The sequence below is a fragment of the Lutra lutra genome, chromosome 17 (assembly GCF_902655055.1).
Source record: "Lutra lutra chromosome 17, mLutLut1.2, whole genome shotgun sequence".
Classification (NCBI taxonomy): Eukaryota; Metazoa; Chordata; class Mammalia; order Carnivora; family Mustelidae; genus Lutra; species Lutra lutra.
The window spans coordinates 6,571,180-6,591,439 of NC_062294.1; the positions used below are offsets into that span (position 1 = coordinate 6,571,180).

Below are 20,260 nucleotides of genomic sequence, written 5' to 3' on the forward strand. Positions count from 1 at the left end.
GGTTCCCAACTTCACTCAGACCAACCCACCACATAAAGTTAGAGATCAGTCACGCTACAGTTTGAATATACTTAACACGACTGAAACAGGCACTTAAAAATGGTTAAGATGATAGATTTTGTGTTCTATGTATTTTACCACAAATGACAAAGGGAAAAAAAAGACTATAAGTGACTATTTACTTCTGAAGGTCGATGGATAATGCCCCAGAGTTAATGACTGGTGAGAAAGACACCACGTTGTACCCTTGGGCTTACATTTTTTCAAAATCTGCCGTAAGGCATTGAAAAATTGACAAGTAGCAATACCTGTGAGTAGAGGAAGAGGACACAAGATTTTAGGTATTTGGAAAAAACCATGCCAGGATCTACACAACAAGTAGGAAAAGCGGGCACAGAAAACAGCAATGATTGTTCTAGAGAGCAGAATTCCTGATGATTTTCTGGTTTCTACATTATAAATATTTTGACATTCATATTTCTTACCATAAAACTGAATGAAAATAAAGACTCGAACCTGTGCTTCATGGTCTCCCTCCTCCCCTCTGCAAGGGTCTTTTGGACCCCCAGTGTGCATCTCTGCAGAGGCCTTTATCTCTGGGACAACCCTGCCACCTCCTCATGGAAAGAGACTTTCAGGTCTTTCCTGCTGAGCTCAAATCCGGCCTCAGAATCCTTCTTAACACGAGTCTCCAGGCAGTCCGAACCCAATGAAACGCATCTGCTGTCCTAATTACACTTGCTCCCTTGCCTTGCTTTCTGTCTCCTGGGTGTGTCCTAACCCCTCAGTCCATATATACAGTCCTGAGGACAGGGCCACCACTGTTTATCCTTGTTCTTCCCATCTTGGTCCTCAGGTGATGGGAAAGCCCAGCAATGGCACTTGGGATGGACCCTGCTCTCAGGTAACATGACACCTTTCCCTTTAGCCTAAAGCTCATTCTTGACTCCAAGCAAGACCACCTATTTCCAATTCAAGGAACCACCACACATGGGTCCCTTCAGAGCACGAAGAAGGATGTTTTCAACCTGACGGTCTCATGTACGTAACCTGGGCTCACTCCCACCCCCACCCCCGTGCCCACATGTGCATGACAAGAGGGTGATGTCCGACTCCAACAGCACAGATGGGGGGCAATTCTACACACCCACGGTCCTCTCCCTCCAGATGGATTCAAGGAGCCAATTACTAGCTTTTACTGGGACTACATCTTTCCTTGTGTCATTCTAAAGTAATTAACAGTTAAGTCATTTCCAAGTTTTTACAGGGAAACTCATCGTTACATTGATGGGCCTGCTTTGCAGGTCGTTGGGGTGGGGCCTGCTCTCTGCCCAGGAGCCTACACTGCAGACAAGAGGGGCACACGTGAGGGCACGCACAGGACATGGCAGACTTGGGGTCCCGCATCACTGAGGTTCTCTGGGCCCTTGGGTGACATAACTCCCCAGAGAGAGATCCAGGGCACTCTTTCCTTGAAATCTTGAGTGGACAGTTTTTTCCAGGAGCCCAAGACACACAAACTGGCCTGGAATCCTTTTAGCTCACAGGAATATTCAAGTGTATAACTTTTCCTTACTGTAAAAACGTGTCGGCCCTTTTAGAACGTGGGGCTATCCCAGTAATTTATTCGGTGGAGGGAGGGGCAGGTAACAGAGTCAAATATTTGCCATCAGGAATATCCGGAAAATTCAAGGACATGTGACTACAGTATATTTACTATGAATTCTGCCCAAAGGTGAAAGGTACAAAGTGAGGACACACCTTACAGAAAGTCAATAACATTGGCAAATGATAGTAATTATTATTAACAGATTCAAAGCTTTTATGCGCCAGGCATAGTACTACCAAATTCATATATCTTATCTCATTCCTTTTTTATTTTTTAAATTTTTATTTATTTATTTTAGAAAGAGAGAGATCACATGCGCACGCGCACAGGCAGGGGGGAGGGCAGAGGGGGAGGAAGAGTTCCAAGCAGACTCCCTGCTGAGTATGGAGCCTGACACGGGGCTCGATGCCACGGCCCTGGCATCGTGCCCTGAGCGGAAACCAAGTCAGAGGCTTAGCCGCCTGCGCCACCCAGATGCCCCTCTCATCTCATCCTTCTTGACAAGTTCCACCTAGACAGAAAGAGAACTTACCACGGCTGCTTAAAAAGAAAGCGCACCCCAGGGATAGGCCGTGAGCAACGTGACATCAAAAGCGCAGAGGGAACGTGGAGACGTCACCTATGAGACGATCAAATACGCTAGAAATTATATGCACTCGAGATCTGGAGCCCCAGCAAGCTGTGTGACTGGGCAGAGGCTTGACCTCTCTGTGCCTCTGTTCCTCCATCTATAGAATGAAGGCGTTTGCCTTCCAAACACCGTGAGTCTAGAAAACTTAAACAGTACGATGATGGGTAATGGAAAGCCTGGGAGAGACTTCAGCACGCACTTGGAAGTTCTGGTACATGATAATTGTGATATTTTAAAGTGACAGGAAAAGGGATTTTTCAGTGAATCCTACTAGATAATTTTGCTAGCTACTTGGAGGGAAAGAGTAGCATTAGGCCTTGTCTCATACTTTCCACCAAAAATTAATTCTACACTAATTCTACAGTTACATGTTTAAAACAAACAAACAAAAACCCAGTGGGGAATGTTTGCCCAATCTTGAAATTTGGAAGAATTTCTTAAACCACTAACTAAGACATTTCATTAAGAAGCGACTAATTAAGATGCTCAGATCTGACCACGGGAGAACGTAAAACTTCTGTATATCAGAGAGAGACCCCACGGAAAACTGAGGCTGAGAAAAGACGACGCGGGTTCACGACATGGGATTTGAAAAAGGATGAACGATTTTTTTAATCTCAGAAATGAAATCCTTACCAACAACTTAAAAAAAAGACACATACCCCAGTTAAAAGACAAAACACAAAGATTCTGAACAATGAGCAACAGAAGTGCGAACAGTTAACGAGCCCCTCGAGCGAGGGGAGTGGGTGAGATTTAAGGCAACAAAGCCTGACTGAGGGCGCCGTGCGAGGCTCACGCTCCTTCAAAGAGTTCAGAGTTCACCACAATCGGGCATGTGTGGCCTCGCTTGTGTGGTCAAGAGGGAGCATTCCTGAAAATCCTGGCCCTGAGACGCGGCCCGACCGCAGGCTGCCCGGGACGTGCCCGGGTGCAGGAAGACAGGGACGAGGCCCCGGCCCCGGCCCAAACTTGGCGGAGACGTGGACCCACATGGGGGTGGCCGCAGAGCTGGGAGGAGGGCCCCCACGGCACCCCTCTCCCACCCTGCCTGGAATCAGCAGGAAAAAGAAACACCAGTGCCGGGCTCTTCCTTCCCCCCGTGTGGGGATGCACACGGGGCACGGGCAGGGGTGGGACGAAGAGGGTCTACCTGCTGCCTCCTCGGACTGGAGTTTCTCTGCTTACGGACTCAGCCCCTGCTCACGTGCTGGGGGACGATCCGAGGCCCCTGAATGGCAGATGAGGCACGTAACAATCATGCCAGCAGAACCAGGAGCTCTCGCTCGGTGCGTACCAACCAGCTGGTGAGGGCTACCGTCTTGTCATTCTCTGAGGAGCAGAGCCCTCCGAAGCTAAGCCTGCTCACTCACTCATCTGGGAAGCTCACTCAGCGAGGAGAGAGCAAGTGCAGAGACCAGGCCCCGTTACAAATGCTGGGGAGAACAGGAGCGGGCAGCCCAGGAAACAGAGATCCCTGCCTTCCTAACAGGCGGAGACAATGGAGACAATAAACCAAAGAAATAAGACATATATCATCTGTTGGATTCTGGTAAATGCTCAGAAGAAAAAATAAGGCAGAGGATGAGAAAATAAAATGCCAGGGGGAGGGTCACCATCGTTGGTGGGACAGCCAAAGAAACCCTTTAGGGACTTTCGAGTACAGATGACACAGGAGCACAAAGCAGGCGGTGTGGACGTCCGGGCAGGGGTCTGGCCGGGGCAAAGGCCTCCAGGTGCACTGCAGGGCGTGTCGTGTGCAATCTGTGAGCTGAGCTCCCAGGAGGCCACGCAGCCTTTGCAGGTGGCCCAGGAGACGACACGGTGTGCCCAAGGTTGCACGGTTAATCATTGAGAGATCAGCCGGGCATCAACCACACTCTGGGAAAAGGGCACGGACTCACACTGGCGCCACGCCTCTGTCCTTCGGGGGGCTGGTCGAGAAAAGGCGGAGGGTGGGTCCTTCTCTGCATGGCACCGAGTCCCCCCAGCTTCACCTCCCACTTTCCTCTGGGCCCACGGAAGCTTCTCTTGACTCAGCCACAGGACAAGCTGAGTCCTGGCTGCAGGACCCGTCTGAGGGCAGACAGCCCCGGCCCCTGGGGAGGTGCAGAGGTGCAGAGGTATTTGTAGGACTTAAAAGGTTCTTAAACAGACTGGAGATAAGCCAGGTGATTTACCTGAGGAGCTCAATTTATTGGCCTGGCAGGAAAGGTGGGTTAGGAAATTTTTCAACATTAGCGATGGTCAGTGTTCTTGAAGACAATGACACATACGCACTGACCTTCCGCCCAAGCACGTGCACGCACGCGTGCACACACACGCACGCTCGTCTATCAAACACGCATCCCAGTGGGAATGGCTGTATTTGTTTTTCTCCGTCATCTGATTAGGAACTTGTGAGCAGCGAGCACAAAGACAAGCAGGGCAGGAAAGAGTCTTGGGTCTGAAGAAGCAGTGGGAAAGCCAGCTCTCACAAAGGCGAGCTCTGTGGCCTCGGGTGTCTGACTTCCTCGGCTATCCCCCACCTCAGTCTCCCCGTCCGCCACACGGAACTCACCCAGCTCCTGAGCAAATTACCGATCACAGAGGCAGGGCCCCCGGCTCCGCAGAGGGCGGTCAGAGCTCTGGGAGATGGAAGCTATCGGGCCACCGTATGGCTCTGGGGCTGTTTGCCGCACAGTCGCTTCATTTTGGAGGACAAACCAGACCCACGTAAGCAAATTTATGAGCCATTTCTAAATACAAATGGCAACAGAGTTGAGATAATCAACAACCAGCCCCAACGAGTCATTTGCAACAGAAATGAATGTTTCTTAGTCAATAATCTTTTTCCCCCCTTTTCTGGCTCCGACAGTGGTTTCAATCAGCCAGTCTGGGAAAAGCCACAACACACAGTTTGACCTCTTGAAATCAGTTAACTTGGGAAGCAAAGGGAATGATCTTGAACCCAGTGAACCCAGTTCTCGAAGCAAAGGTCAGACTGGATTACACTGACGACATGTGCAAAGGTCCCAGTCCAAGGAAGGTCACATTCCCAGGTCCTGGAGGTTAGGACTGAAATGTATCTTTTGGGGGGCACAATTCGACCCCCAGCAGCAGCCGTCCGAGACAGTATCAGAGCAAGCTAATGGCGGGGCGCCTGGGTGGCTCAGTTGGTTAAGCGACTGCCTTCCGCTCGGGTCATGATGTCTGGGATCAAGGCCCATTTCAGGCATCGAGGTCCCTACTCCCTGGGAAGTCTGCTCCTCCTTCTCCCTCTGCCCTCCTCCCCATGACTCATGCTCACACTCTCTCTCTCAAATAAATAAACAGAATGTAGAAACAAACAGACAGAAAGAACGAGCCGATGGCAGCAGCAGAGAAGCAGCAGTGAGGGGGTGAATGTGCCGGGTGCTGGGTTCCGCTTCTCCAGTGATCAACCCCGGGATGTCAGGAGAAGAAAAACTGTTAAGGCAGAGGATGTAATGATCAAAGAAGATAATCTATGTAAGAGAGCACGGCGCCGGCACGCACCGCGCGGAGACGCCGCCCTCCGTGGTGTTCTGGAGGAGGCTCGAGGCTCCATGCGCGGCTGATGATTTCCACTCCCAGTGACACAGAAGTGTCGGGAGGTGGCGAGGGGAAGAGTGGGAGGGGGGGGGGGCGAGGCGAGGCTCTGCTTCAGGGGCGGGAGGGGAGTTGAATACCAAGCAGGCTTTGTGAGCGAGAGGCAGGAGAGTCAAGGGACTTGTCAGGACTGTGAGCGGCAGAGGGCTGGCGCAGCGGCTGAGTCAGGCAGGCTGCACGGATCCCACAAAGGAGGAGTACTCCCACCGAGAGAAATCTGTTTGACTTCAGGAAAGTACAGGTTACAGTGATACTCACTAAACACCCCACCTTCCCCCCAACAGACAGGAGGAATGAATAACGGGAAATCCATCAAGGGCTCACAGGGATCCCCACTTTGGCGGGGATCCTCCCCCTCCCCAAAGTGGGGCTCTCTTCACATCCTGTGTGCCTGGGAAGATCAGGAAACCCTAGTAAGAAGGTTCAAACGTTTAAAAAAAAAAAAAAAAAAAAAAGAAGGTTCAAACGTTATAACACACGGGGAGCTGGATCGGGACGGGAGAGGCTCCCTGAACCTAAAAGAGATTAATGTTGCCCTGGACTGAATGGTAACGACCACTTCCCTATGAAGAAAATCATTTTCTGGCTGCCTAACTGGAGGAGGACCTCTCTAAGAAGGTTTTCGGGTAACGGTGACGTTCCAGCCAGCCCTGGCCCCAAGGTCTCACACGCACTCCGCCCTTAATCCCAACCCTAGAACACAGGTTTTCAGAGGACCCCACACTCAACCCATGCCGCGGGCTCTGAGGGTGCCATAAAGGACACACATTTATTCCTTTACAGCCCTGGGGGTCCGAAGTCCAAACTGGGTCTCACAGGGCCAAAACCAAGGTGTGGGTAGGGCTGTGCTCCATCGGGAGGCCCCAGGGGTGGATCTGTTTCCAGGCCTTTTCCAGCTTCCAGAAGTGTCCTTATTCCTTGTGTTGTGGCCCCCGTTCAACTTCAAGGCACACGGCTCCCGCTCTCTGCACCGGTGCTCCCAAGTCCTTCTCTTCTGCAGACCCCTGTGACTACAGGGACGCCACCTGGGTAGCCCACGGCAACCCCTCATCTCAAGATGCTGAACTCAGAGCCACCTGCAGAGTCCCTCGTCCTATCCGGCCGTGTACTCGCAGGTTCTGGGGTCAAGGACCCAGACGTCTCTGGGGAGGCTTCCGTCTGTCTGCCACACTAGGAAAGTCATTCTAGGGCTCCACAGCTGCACGGCCCACGCTCCTTGGAAGGCTGCATGTCCCCCCCGCCCCCAACTGTCCTGCTGACCTCTCCAGAGCCCTCAGGGAAGCCAGGTATCCACTCCTCCCCATTATCCTCCCTCATGCGGTCCGCCCCTAAACGTCCTTAAGAAGCCTTTCCCGATCCTCCTAATTAATGTGGCCTAGACACCCCTCATTTCCCCCCTTACTTATTCCCATGATACCCATCACGCTGTATGACGAGCATCAGTTTCCGCATGTGTCTTCTCCGAGAGCAGGCACTTGGGAGGATCTCAGAGTCCAAGACCACAGCTCATTCGTGTGTGACTTCCAGTGTTCATCAAGGGCTGGGTGGGTGCATGGATGGACGGCTGGATGAGCGGACGGACGGAAGGAAAGGAGAGGAACGGAGAGCCATGAGCGAGTGCCCTGCACAAGAGTTCAAGGGACACTAAATATCCGTTGAGTGAAAGCAAAGACGGAGGGAGAGACGGAGGGAGAGAGGACGGACAAAGCCACCACCATGTCTGGAGAGCTCAGCTAGGCTGGGGCCGACAGACAGAAGCTCCAGACAGGAGCATCGTCTGCAGCAGATCAGAGAGGGAAGCCCTAGTGAGCAGTCACCAGGAGGGTTCTAAGAAGAGGGGTACCGTCAACCAGAGTTAGCAAAAAGTCAATGAGCTATTTTAATATCCCACGCTGACTCAAAGGCGCGTCTCAGAGAACAAGCCGGAGGTACGAGGCTGGGCCTCCTCCTGGCCTGAGCCCCACCTCCGTGTCCCAGCATCTCAACGCAGGAGCTCATCAGCTTCAAGGCAGCCCACCTCCACAAGCAGGGGATGTCCACATCGAGCTTTCTGAAACTTTATCCAGGACTCACCAGCACGGGGCCTGTGGTGGAGGCAGGAGCCACAGGGTCACAGGATGTAGGGCCAGCCTCGGAACCGTCAGAGTCAAGAGATGTGTATTCACTCCTGGTGCCAATTTCCATCATTCTCCTTACAAATACCATTTTTCTATAAAGTTGTTGTAAGAGTGTGAAACACTTTTTTTCCCTAAAAATTGTATCATTTTATTATTTTATAATTTTGTTTCCAAGCCTAAAGAAAAGTCGAATAAAGCTATGGTCCCACCAAAATGGCTACATTTTTAAAAACTGAGAGTAACAGAGAGTAGCATGAATGTGAGGCGGCCGGAAATCCCATCTCGTGCTTCCAGGAGAGGAAGAAGGTACAACCACTTTGGAAAACCTCTGGCACCATCAACAGAACCTGAGTGTGCACAAACTGCGATCACCAATTCACTCCCAACAATAAACCGGCAGAATTCCATGCACACGTTGCCAAGAGTACGCAAGAGGGCTCCGAGCAGTATTAATCATAGAAACCAAAGAATGGAGGCAATCGGGATGCCCACCATCAACGGAGAAGCACGTTCTTAAAACAGACTTGTACCCAGCCGGAAGAATAACTTTCAGTTACAAGCAAACTATGGACGGATCTCACCAACGCAGCATCATACCAGAGAAGCCAGACAGAAGGAATCCATGCCGTGAGCTGAAATGTAAGAAAGCCAACCACAGCCACCCAGTGTCAGGAAAGTTAGGTCGAGACAGGCCCAAGGGGGCTAACCGGGACACAGGCCATGTTAGAGGTGATGGTCTGGGTTGAAGGTTCATCCACGAGCTGTGAGGACTCACTGGCCCCTTCAGATTGGTCAGGCACACAGGTAAATAAGATGGTTGAAAGGCGCTCACAGGGGAACCCACCCACTCGTCACCCAGATTCTACAGTGAACAGTTTGCTCTTCTTGCTTTTTCAGACGTCTGTCCTTCCCTGGGCATCCAACGGGCCTTACGGTTACCCTTGCTGATGAGAAGTGATATTCTGACATGCAGGCCGTAAAGCCGAAGCGGCTTGAACCACTTACCCAGGCCTCCCCCAGCAAGGGTCTTTGCCAAGCCGGGGTCACTCCAAACCTACCTTCCCCATCATGCAGCTCCCCAGCAGTCCCCACGCCTGCCCCACTGTGGGCCGACCAGCTGGAGAGTGGAGATGTCCCGCGGTGGGCGAACACAAGGAGGCCCACTCTCCTTCAGGTCGCCGGCGGTCCGGCCGCGTGTTTGAACCGCACCGCCGCCCTGCGTGCCGCTCCCACCAGCTCCTGAAGGGCAAAGCTCAAAGCCCCAGGTGCTCACTCCTGGGAGTCCAGACAGACTTGAGACCGGTCCACGGCCATCCCAGAAACAGAGAAGACTCCAATAATTATGAGGTAGAATTTCTCTTACTTTGGGGGCCCAGTGTGAAAAGCATGGAAGACCCCAGACACTCGATCAACCCCCAGAGAAAATCTGCCTCTCCCCTACAGAGCAGCCAGGAAGCAACGATGCAACCCTGCCCTGCCAGTTCTGCACTGTGGGACTTCCAGGTGCACCCCGAGGAGATGAGGAGCCCGTGTGCCCTTGTGCGTGGGGTCAGGATGGCACGGTCTTCTGGACCTCTTGTGTGTCCTGGAGCCCTTGGGTGGTGGGAATCAGGATCCTTTCTTAAAGCAAGCTTTTTTTTTTTTTTTAAAGTAATCTCTCCACCCAACACGGGTCTCTGACTCAGAACCCTGAGAGAGAGAGTCGCACGCTCCACCAACCGAGCCAGCCAGGAGCCCCTAGAGTCAGCTTTTTAAATGCGTAAAATAAATTCATAGGCTTGCAAAGGAAACTCATCACGCTGAAATACAATTATCAAAATATTTCTTAAAATGTATGATAGGGCAAAAGATGACTTCTTTACTGCATTAAATAACAATTTACCGTAGGTGTGACAACTACCGTCACTTTGGAAAGGTGACGAATGTGAAGATACTGAGAGATTCCCATAACAGCGGGAACAGGACATGAAAAGAGACCCATGATCTCTGCTGGTGGCCGCGGCACACGGGCTGCTGACAAGTACGGCTGCAGCACATACGGTCCTCACCAAAGGCAGTGGGACATTCAAGGGACAGGTTAGTGACCATAAAGTACCATCTTTCCCATATCCAAGTTCCCAGATTCCACCCATGGCCCTGGGGATGAGGACTCCTAGAAGTTAAGAGCTTTCCTTCCCTTTCCTTTGTTTAATTCCTAATGATAACATGCTCACTGCACCTGCGCACAGACCGGGACGAAGTGAGAGCAGGGATTCACAGAGATCCTGACCCCCAGTGTGCACAACAGCACTAATCACATCAGCTAGGAGGTGCAAACAACCCAAATGTCTTCCACCAGATGGACAAAGGTACAAAACGTAGAGTGTACACACACACACACACACACACACACACACACACAGGGATATTATTCAGACCTAGAAAGCAGAGAAATTCTGGCATGTGTTACGGTGGGAATGACCCTTGAGGATACCGTGCTACACGAAGCCAGCCAGCCACAAAAATACAGACACTCTATGATTCCACTTACATAAAGTACCCCGAGGAGCAGATTCCTAGGGACAGAAGGGAGAAGGGCGGCTGCAGGGGCTCGGGGACAGGGAACAAGAAGGCAGCACTGAACGGGGACAGCGCTCCAGCTGGGGAAGATGAGGAAGTTCTGGAGACGGCGGTGATGGGGGAAGGACAGTGGGAATGTCCTTAATGCCGCAGAACTCACACTTAAAAACAGCCAGAATGGTCAACTTCATGTTAGGGACATGTGACCGACAGAAAGTAAAATAAAAACGGTCCCTGCGGAAGACAGAAGGGCTGTCACTGTTAAAAAAACGGCCTCCCCTGTGGCGGGGGGCAGCCTCCTGGTCACTCCGCGCCAGGCTAGCCTACCACATGGACCTGGGCTCGTGAGCTGCTGTGCCACCACATGCAGGTCACTCCACCTCTCTGGCCTCAGTTTCCACCTCTGTAAAAGAGCATGGTCACCTGCCCAGGACAGGGACAAGCATGTCCTCCCACTGGGCTAATTACCCCACATCACGGTGGCCCTGTGACGACACCCCAGATGACTCAGGTAATGGTGCCTGAAGTCACCCACCTGGCTGGGGCCAGCAGGCCAGGCCGCCGGAGGAACCCCATGTCGGGGGTGTGCATGTCCCTGTCCCTTGGACAGTCTGTCCCACCATGCCGCGGGCCCCAGCATGGAAGCCCCAGATACACGACACCACACGCTGCCCCGTCCCCAGAGCCGGGCAGCTGCAGGCTCCACACATGCTGCTGACAAGTGGAAGGACCACGCTTGGTCTGAGCCCCAAAAGGGCTCCCCTTACGAGCAAGGGACGGTGGCACTGACAGGCCCAGCGCTGCAGGTCTCCACGTGGATGGTGGGACACCCCCAGCACGTCACAGGTCGGTGTTCTCTGCGGGCCGCGGACGGGGATGGGGCCGGAGGGAGCCACAGCTGATGGGAAAAGAACCCGCCCCGGTGGATGGGCCCCGCACACTGTCACATGTGCACACACACACACACTCACACACACCTCACAAAAACACAGATGACTCAGGAACCGGGAGCGGTGAGTTTCTGCCAGCGTGCGAGGGGTTCACTTTTGGTTCAAGAGGCCCCGACGCTGTGAGGGAGCCGAGGGATGAGGTCAGCCTCACGTCCCCGCTCCTGGGGCGAAGAGGCGGCGGCTGGGCACAAGCTCAGGGTGACTCGACAGGGACGTGGGGTGCTCAGCCTTGCCAGGCGCTGAGGGCGGTGGGGGAAATGGGCACCGACCACGCTCCCGGAACAGCAATGCTGTCGGCGTGTCTCCTTTTCAGACGGCGTTCTAGGCCGTGGTGCACTTTGCGGAGAGGAGGTTGGCAGTGACCTAAATCAGGCAAACACGGCTGGGCTGGGTGACTCGGGAACCTGCTTCGACAGACTGGATTAGTCAGCTGCTTGGCAGGGGACCAGGCAGGCTCAAGGTGCCTGCGGGGACGCCCTGCCTTTGGAGTCCCACCAACATGGGGATGCAGTGGGGGGGGTTACAAAGCCTCCCGTGCAGCCGAGGGACCGAGGGCTCCAGGGGCCCCGCCTGTGTACAAGACAGGGTGAACCTGCCCCCGACGGCGGCTGCGGAGAGTGGGGGACGAGAGGGTAGATACTGCAGCGGTGAGGAGAACGGGCTGGGCCCACACAAATGAACAGAGCAGAGCTCGGACGCAGAGACCGACGACGCCCAGCAGCCGGGTTGTAAGCACAGTTTAAAACACACTCGAAGCAATGCCACGCACTGTTTATGGTACACGTGTGTGCATGAGTGTGTGGTGTGTGTGTGTGTACACGTGAGTGTATGTGTGTGAAAGTGTTTAAATCTAATGGAAAGATCCACATCAAATTTATGATGAAGGGAACCTGGAGGCAGGTGGTAAACTAGAGGCGAATGTCAGAGTAATTTTAACTTCTCCGGTAAGAGTTTATTCCTTTACTTAAAAAGGACAAAGCAAAGAGAATAAAATATTGACAGTGGTCAGTTCTGGGCGGTAGAAATGTGTTTTTTTGATATTAGTCTTTCTTGCTTTCTATTTGTGTTTCCGGACCTGGAAGTCACTATGACATCTGTCAGGTAACAAATTCTACTGGTGATTGTGTGTGTGTGTGTGTGCGTGCGCGCGTGTGCGTGTGCACATATATCCTAAATTGTGCATTTTTTTAAATTCTCAAAATCCGAATTCAAAAAGGAAAAGCCTCTCGGGGCCTGCAGTGTATGCTCCGAGTCGTCACTAAATGGAGTTCCTCCCCCCAGAGAATCCGGAGTCCTGGTGCCACACACCTCTGCTAGAAGGCGTCCCTCCACCTCTGCGTGTATGCTGCGGGGGAGGGGGGGCAGGCCACTGACCTGCTTCCCTAGGACAGGCCCTCGAGGAGGCCTGGTGTCCTGGAGGGGAAGCCCCAGCACTAACTGTCCGAAGAACCAGCCTTCCCTCCTGTTTCAATCCAGGCAGAGCCCCCTGGCATCTGGCTCTGCCCGCGGGTCCAATCCACCAATCGCACGCCAGGAAACCCAGTGACATCACTGATCACCAATCGGAGCACCAGACCCACACGAGTGAATGGTGTTGCCGCACTAGGTTGACAGGATTTCAGCAAGAGGCAGAGACACTTGACATTTCGGCTCTCTTGGGAAGCCTTATCAAGTGTAAATGTTGGGCGTTGCCCAACACTGACACCCTCCGGCAGCCCCCAGGTCCACCCACACTCGGCTCCTAAATTTCAGATTTACTCTTCAATTGTTAACAGTGCCCCTTGAATCCTGCTTACACACTTTCCCTCCCCCGTTTTCTAGATAAAAAAGAAACAACAGTCTGCATGCTACGTCTCGCTGTATCACATACCCTCCTCTCTAGGGGAAATTCTGTCGGATTTGGAATGCCAGGAAGGAAAGGAAACATTCAGGAGACCTTTTTCCTCCCTCTGATCTCATCGACCCCCAAATGAAGAAAAACGTCACATGCTCGAAAATCAAAGGGACCCCCCAAACTGTGACCATTCTTAGAATGTGAATGCAAGGTCTGACAAGAGTTTTAAAACACCGCTTGGTTTCTCTTGGGAGTCCAGCGTCCCATACCTGCCTGCAAACAAAGGTGGCCTGGATGGGACTGGAGTTCCCTCCACGGGAGCCAGGGAGAAGGGCTTTTTGGAGAAGCCCCCACAGACCCTGATGCTGGATTCAGTCCCCGGCCTGGCTGACGTGCCCCTGGAGACACTCAGACCCCTCATTTTCGGGAAGCAGAAGGAGAAATGCCCCTGCACAGCCCTGTCCTTCCCAGAAGCAGCAGCGGCATTTCGGGGAGGCAGCAACCTCAGCAGTCACGGTGGGTTTACGGAGCGGAGCGCGGCGACCGTGGGGGCAGCTCATCTTGTGCTGCTCAGGGGCGGCGAACATGGAGCCGCCAGATAACTGAACCCTCTGCCGCCTTCCTGGCGCGGCCGACCATCACCATAGGAACCACATCCTGCTGCTACCATGGCAACCGCACTGTGCCACCCGCTCAGTAAGCAGCGATGCGGAGGCCACTCAGGAAGGCTTGCTGCAAGGCCCCGGGGCTGAGGGGTCCTGCAGTCCACAGCCATGGGGCCTAGGAGTGATGGAGAGAACCCTTCTGAAGCAACTGGCTTTTTGGTGTAAAAGCCCACCTCTTGCTCATCAAGAATTCATTTACCCCCAAATTAATACTTTCAAAAGTGCATTCCTGTTCTTGGGATGCAAACATTTCCAGGGCCAAACACATCAGGTAAGAGCCCCATGGGTACCTCTTTGCACGAACGGCCACGGCTCCAGTGGAGACGGCAGACTGTGATACCAAGGGCTCGCAGAGTGGAACCACAAGCTCACGGTGGCTGCCCCTAGGGCACACCAGGTACTGGGGTAAGGCCCTTCCAGAAGAGGCATCTGATTGCATCCTCACGACCCAATTCATAGATCTCTTTCCCTACTTCCTACCCACATCTTACAGAGGAAGGAGGCTCAGAGAGGTTAAGTGAGCTACCCAACATCAACACAGCACACTGGGCAGAGCTGTCTGAATCTCTAATGCACAGGCCCTGAGAAATTCTGGTCACCTTTATTTCCCCCAGGGCACTGTTCCATGAATCAGGCCCTAAGTATTAATAATAGCTAATGTTAATTTTCAATAAGCAGTATTTTAAGTAAACATTAACAGCTCCTCCACAGAGATCACTTGCTCTGTGCCAGGCAGGGCACTAGACAGCTTATACAGAGTGTCTTATCAGGATCTCACAGAGTCAATGAGGTGGACACTGGTACAGATGAGAGAGCTGAGGCACAGAGAGGTGAAGTGATTTGTCTGAGGGCACACAGCAGGTGAGACGCAGACCCGGGCCTCAAGCCTGGCCAGCCGGACTCCAGGGCCTGGGCTCTCAGTCACGGGCTACACCGCTTCCTAACAACACGGCCAGCAGAGACACAAGTGTTAGACCCACAGGAGCAAGGTGTGCTTGGACTCCACGAAGCACACACACATTTGTTCCCCAAAACGGTCTGGGACGCACCTGTCAGCACATGACACATGTGAAATGATGATGCTTGGTCCTACAGGAGCAGCTGCGGCAGCACCCATGGCCGCACCCCTGCAGGGCCGCTCCCCGTGCCCCCCAGCCCCGAATGTGGAATAATGACCCTCTTCAGTGCAGACGGGGCCTTCTGGGGAGTCACGATTTCAATGCTCCCCTGCATCCCAAGGCGGGAACTTCAGAACCCACATCCCACCCACTACAGTCCAGGAGGACAGGAAGCCCTCCGACACGGAGGGCCTGCGGGGAGGACACAAGCATGTGTCCAGCACGTCCCAGCCCCTCATGAAGGCATTTTCATGGTGCACAGATACACAGAGCCACGTGAAACCTTCAACGTCTAGGTGATCAAGCTCTGGCAACCACATATGGTTTATTCCAAAGTCTGTGCCTTGAAACCGAGACTCAGAGAGACTCAGCGACAGCCGAAGTCACAGACACGGGAAGCAGGAGGCACAGGACCAGAGCCAGGTCTGTGTGTTTTCAAAGTCCTTCCCCTCCCCCACCGGAATCCTAGCAAGGGCGCCACAGAGTGGGAAAACAGACCAGAGAAACAGCTTCCTGTGCTGTGTGCGCTGAGAGGGTCCGGGGGCTTGGCTAGGACTTTCTCTGGGGCCCAAGCTCTGCTCTCAAAGAGAAGCAGGTCTGCTGTGGTCATAAGATCGGTAACCACAGGAGTTTTGTTTTATATTTTTTAATCAATACCAACAGGCACAGAACACAGGAAGCAGATAGACAGTAGCTTTGAGCTCCGCTGGCTAGCACGTACTGCACGGGGCTAGTAGAGAAACAAACAGTCACACGAGTCCGGAGTCTGGTCCCCACGCAGTGCACCGCGTCTGTTACTCTCCTTGTCCACGGCCCGTCTCTGAACCCTCACCAAGCTAGAGCGTGCAGCCACCCCAGTCACTTCAGCGACTCCAGAGGAAAGTCTCTCCACACCTGTCCCCTCCTCCTTTCCCAGATAGGTCCAGGCATTTCCTGTATCCCATACACCGTGATGAGGCCACTGTTTTCATTCACGACCCTGACACCTCTCTTCGTTTCCCAACTCCATGGCGTCAACAAGCTCAGAGGACAGCCAGCAGGCCGGGTGAGCTGACCCCTTAGCAGATGGCAGGTCAGTTTCAAAACTGTGACAAATTCTCTGCGCTCAGCTATCTTTTGACCAAAGAAAGAGCCAAATAGGAAATGGAGGGATGAGATCATCCACAGGCTTTAGTCATGGGGGTCTCCAAGGGGGCCTGGGGAACTGACTGGAGCCTGTGAAAGAGCGACGAGACCTCTAGGCACATCACCCACTTTCTCCACCACCCCAGCACGCGCACACAGACACACACTCACGCACACGCACCCATGCACACACACGTGCGCGCACAAGTAGTCAAGGTGGAGTTGGGAAGGTGATGCTCCAAGATACCCTTTTCATTGACTTTGCCCGTGAAGAAATTCCACAAACCTACTGGTGTCCAATTTCCTAGAAAATCCAAGAACCATAAAAGGTTCCCACTGCTGTGGCGGGAGGTCAACACTGAAATAGATGTTTCCAGCCACTGCCAACTCTGTGCCACGGCTGAATCTTCCAAGTCTCCAGGAAATATCTAACTCCAAAAACGGCACTCCCGAGGGGTGGGATCGTTTCTGACATGTTCCCCAGGGAGTCGCTGCTGCTCTTTTGAGAGATGCTTTCCAGCCTCCCTGGTGTCTCGAGGGGAGATTTCTAGGATATGCTGGCTTAAACACGGGGCCGGGGAAGGGGTACTCTTTCCCTTGAGAGCCCATTACTTATTTCACAGTTATGCAGCCGACACATGAATACGGTGCTGTCATAAAAATCTGAACAATACAGAAACATGAAGAGCAGGGGCGCCTGGGTGCTCAGATGGTTAAGCCTTAGGCTCAGGTCACGATCCCAGGGTCCTGGGTTCAAGACCCAAGTCGGGCTACGTGCTCTCCCTCTTCCTTGGCTTCTCCCCCACCGCTCGTGCTCACCCTCTCTCTTAAATGAGTAGATAAAATCTTTTCAAAAAAGAAAAGAAATATGAAGGGCAAAAAGCAGCAAAGTCCCCTTTACCTGGATTTAATTCCACTCACCTTCCCCAGAAATAATACGTTTTGTCAATTTGGGGTGTGTCCTTGGAGTCATTTTTCTAGGGCTTTATGTCCATGTTAAAAAAAAAATATTTGTGTTTTATGCTTCTGTGTAACAATGTGTCTTAAACATCTTTCCACAGCAATGCCTTTTATAGTCCCTTTACTTTTTCACCCGCTGCATCGTATTCCACAAAGAGATGTACCACAATTTATTAACCTAGTCCTTCACTGATGAACTTGGAGGCCGTCTCCAGCTTTCCATTCTGCTTCCTGACACATCCTTGGGCTTATCTCTAGGTGGCTGAAAGAGAATTTCTTTAAGACAGACATCTAGGTGCTTTGGTCTTTCTCGCTAGGCTCCTGGACTCAGCAGTGCACAGCCAGACCAGGTCTCAGTTTCAGGGAGCCACGAGCCCAGAATGCCCAGCCATCAGGGAGCTGCCCAGGCTGGGAAGGCAGGGTCAGCTTCCTCTTGTGGCAACATGGAGCTGGGTCCTACGTGGTGCTGGCCAAGACAGATGCTGGGGTGTCCCAGGAGGAGCACTGGGTGGAGAGTTCAAGCCTAGTGGGAGCACCGAGCTGCAAACAGCAGGCTTTCAGGGAAAGGAAGCTGGGCAGTGTGACTGAGAGCCTACGGAAGCTGGTAAGAGGCAAGAAGCAGACTCAACGCGGAAGAGAAGCCGCGATTTGATGTGTCAGTACACCAGCCCTCGGGGGCACCAGGAAAGAGAAGGAGCTGAGGTGACAGCCCAGGCTCCCTGAGAGGCCGACACAGACTGGAGCATAGGGGGCAGGGGGTTCCATGCATGGAAGACCACAAAGGGAAAAAGAACTATGGCCCAGACCTGCAAATGAGTGATGGGACTGGAAATCACTCAGAAACTAGGACCATGGGATCTTCACCTGCTAGATTAGTCAGGATCTTTCCAAAGACAGAAGCCCCTGGACTGTTTGAACCAAGGGGCTTTAAAAGCTGAGAAGCCAAAGAGAGAACAATGAGGTGACCCAGAGGTTGGCACCAGCAGGACGCTGCTGCCATCACCTCACGATGGGACGGAGAGGGAGAAAGCAGTGGTCCTGAAGCCCAGAGGCCAGGGACAGAACCACAGAGCCTGTCCAGAGGCGGGTGGAGCCATGAGGAACAGCAGCTGCTGTCAGAGAGATTTCCAGGGACACGGACGGGGAGAAATCCCCTACCTCTCACCTGCTCCCCCCAGGGCTGAACCCAGAGACACGGGGACCTGGGACATGCAGCCTGCAGGGCTCCCCCACCCCACCCCCACCCACGCAGAGGAAGGGCGAGGAACCAACCACGGGAGGTCGGAGGGTGCGGGGGGAGCTGGTTCAGACACGCAGAGCTGAGCCTCCAGGACCTGGAACAGCGCCTGGTGCAGGAGACGCATTTGCTAAAAGAATAAGGAAAGCCGGGGACGGTTTCAGAGCCCCGCCAGGCCCGAGACTGATTTCCTGATAGCTCTTAAAGCCGCTCTTGGACTGACGAAACACGCCTCTCATTATCCCTGACCCTGGCCCTGCACTTGCGAGCACTCGATAGAAAATCGATGGTGTGTTCTCTGAAACAGCAGCAGAGTGGTGCCCGCCCGCCCGGCCCCCGGAGCAGACCGGACACGCCGCGCCCCTCACAGCCCGCACACGCCCGCGCCACCCAGCACAGATCTGTCTCCACATTTTAAAGCAGGAGGGACCCGGAGGTTCAAGGACAGGAACCGGTAGGCCGAGATGCTCCGCTGTGCTGTGAGTCACTGTGAGGCCTCGGAGCACAGACGGAGAGACAGAGAGCGGCAGGCTCACCTGCCCAGCTGATCCCGAAATCCTGGTCAGGTTCTCTGGCAAGTCCTGGCACCGACCGGGGCCAGCTGCCAGGACATTCTTCTCTGCTAGCGTCGTGCTTCGCTCTAGCTGGGAGAAGGCACAGAGAAAAGGCTAATAAGGGCTTCGGGGCTACCCAGCTCTGCCAGGAACCGGCCGTGTGGCCTTGGAGCGCCTCGGGCCTCAGCTCTGGGAAACGGGCGCGATCTGACCTCCTTCCGGGACTGCTGGGAGACTTACCAAGACAGCACCTGCCCCTCCGACGGGGTGGCTCTGGTGACTGTTCTCGGCACCTCCCGTCACGGGAGTAAAGGGCCCCATTCTGGGTCTATGGTAGCCCTAGCTGAGAGATCTGTGTACCAGCATCACCGAGAGTGGTGACGCCCGGCACTGACTCGGCGTGTGCGCCAGGCATCACCCTAAGGAGGTCAGGCCCATTCGGTCACTGAACCTCCCCAGCCCACTGTGTCGATGAGGAGACCGGAGCACAGGGGTTAGAAACTAACCCATGGACACGCAGCTAGTGTGCACGAGGCGCGGCAAGACCCCCTGGGGGCGACCACGAGCACCCCTTTGGATTGCGAGCCCGCCGTGTACCGGCGCCAGGCTGAAGGCTCCGCATGGGCTTCCCCATTTGACCTTCACAGCATCCCCATGTCAGGGATGAAGAAATGGGAGGTTCAGTGAGGTCGAGCCACACATTCGAGGTCACAGACACACAAGAGGCCACACGCGGTGCCCCCCAAAATCGCACTGCTGCCCCCCCCCCCCAACGTCCTAGGGCCAAATGCGTTCTTCGGGTTGAGTCCGGCTGCCGTTCCCTCCCTCCTTGTGCCATTTTACGAGACTTCTCTCACCCTGATCCTCCCGGGTGGTCACAAACCCCCCACCCCTCCACCCTGCAAAGGGGAAGCTTTCTTGGTGCCTCCCTCCGCCCCGCCCACGCCCACCCTGCAACCACAGGGGCTGGAACACGTCCCCTCCTCGAAGCAAATCCAGACACAAACCCACCCCTCACATAGACCGGGAGTGTCACCGGATGCCGGCCTGTTGTGTAGTAAATTAATGAAATCATCCTCTTTTATAAACAAACGTATTATTTTGGGGGATGAAGATTCTCTGGGCTTCAACAAAGCTGGCAGCGTTTTTTTGTTTGGTGTTGTTTTTTTAAACTAGCAGTAGCAACCAGAACAGAAGCCCCGTGGTCCATTTTAGGGCCAATTCACAAAGCCTTCCTTCAGCCCCTGATTGGGCTGGGCTGCGGGGACAACGACGCCCGGCCAGGGCGAAGG

At 53.7% G+C, this 20,260-nt stretch overlaps 2 protein-coding genes across 2 annotated transcripts in view; both read right to left on the bottom strand.

The window, feature by feature from the left end:
• CMIP (c-Maf inducing protein) overlaps window positions 1-20,260 on the bottom strand; it is a 226,339-nt gene that overhangs the window by 148,121 nt on the left and 57,958 nt on the right. The window lies entirely within an intron of this gene.
• Window positions 18,249-19,692, bottom strand: LOC125089873 (uncharacterized). The gene is made up of 2 exons (XM_047712347.1): window positions 19,209-19,692; window positions 18,249-19,058 (listed from the first exon to the last, which is right to left on the bottom strand). The coding sequence occupies exons 1-2, from the start codon at window positions 19,287-19,289 to the stop codon at window positions 18,483-18,485; spliced, it is 657 nt and encodes a 218-aa protein (XP_047568303.1). The 5' UTR covers window positions 19,290-19,692; the 3' UTR covers window positions 18,249-18,482.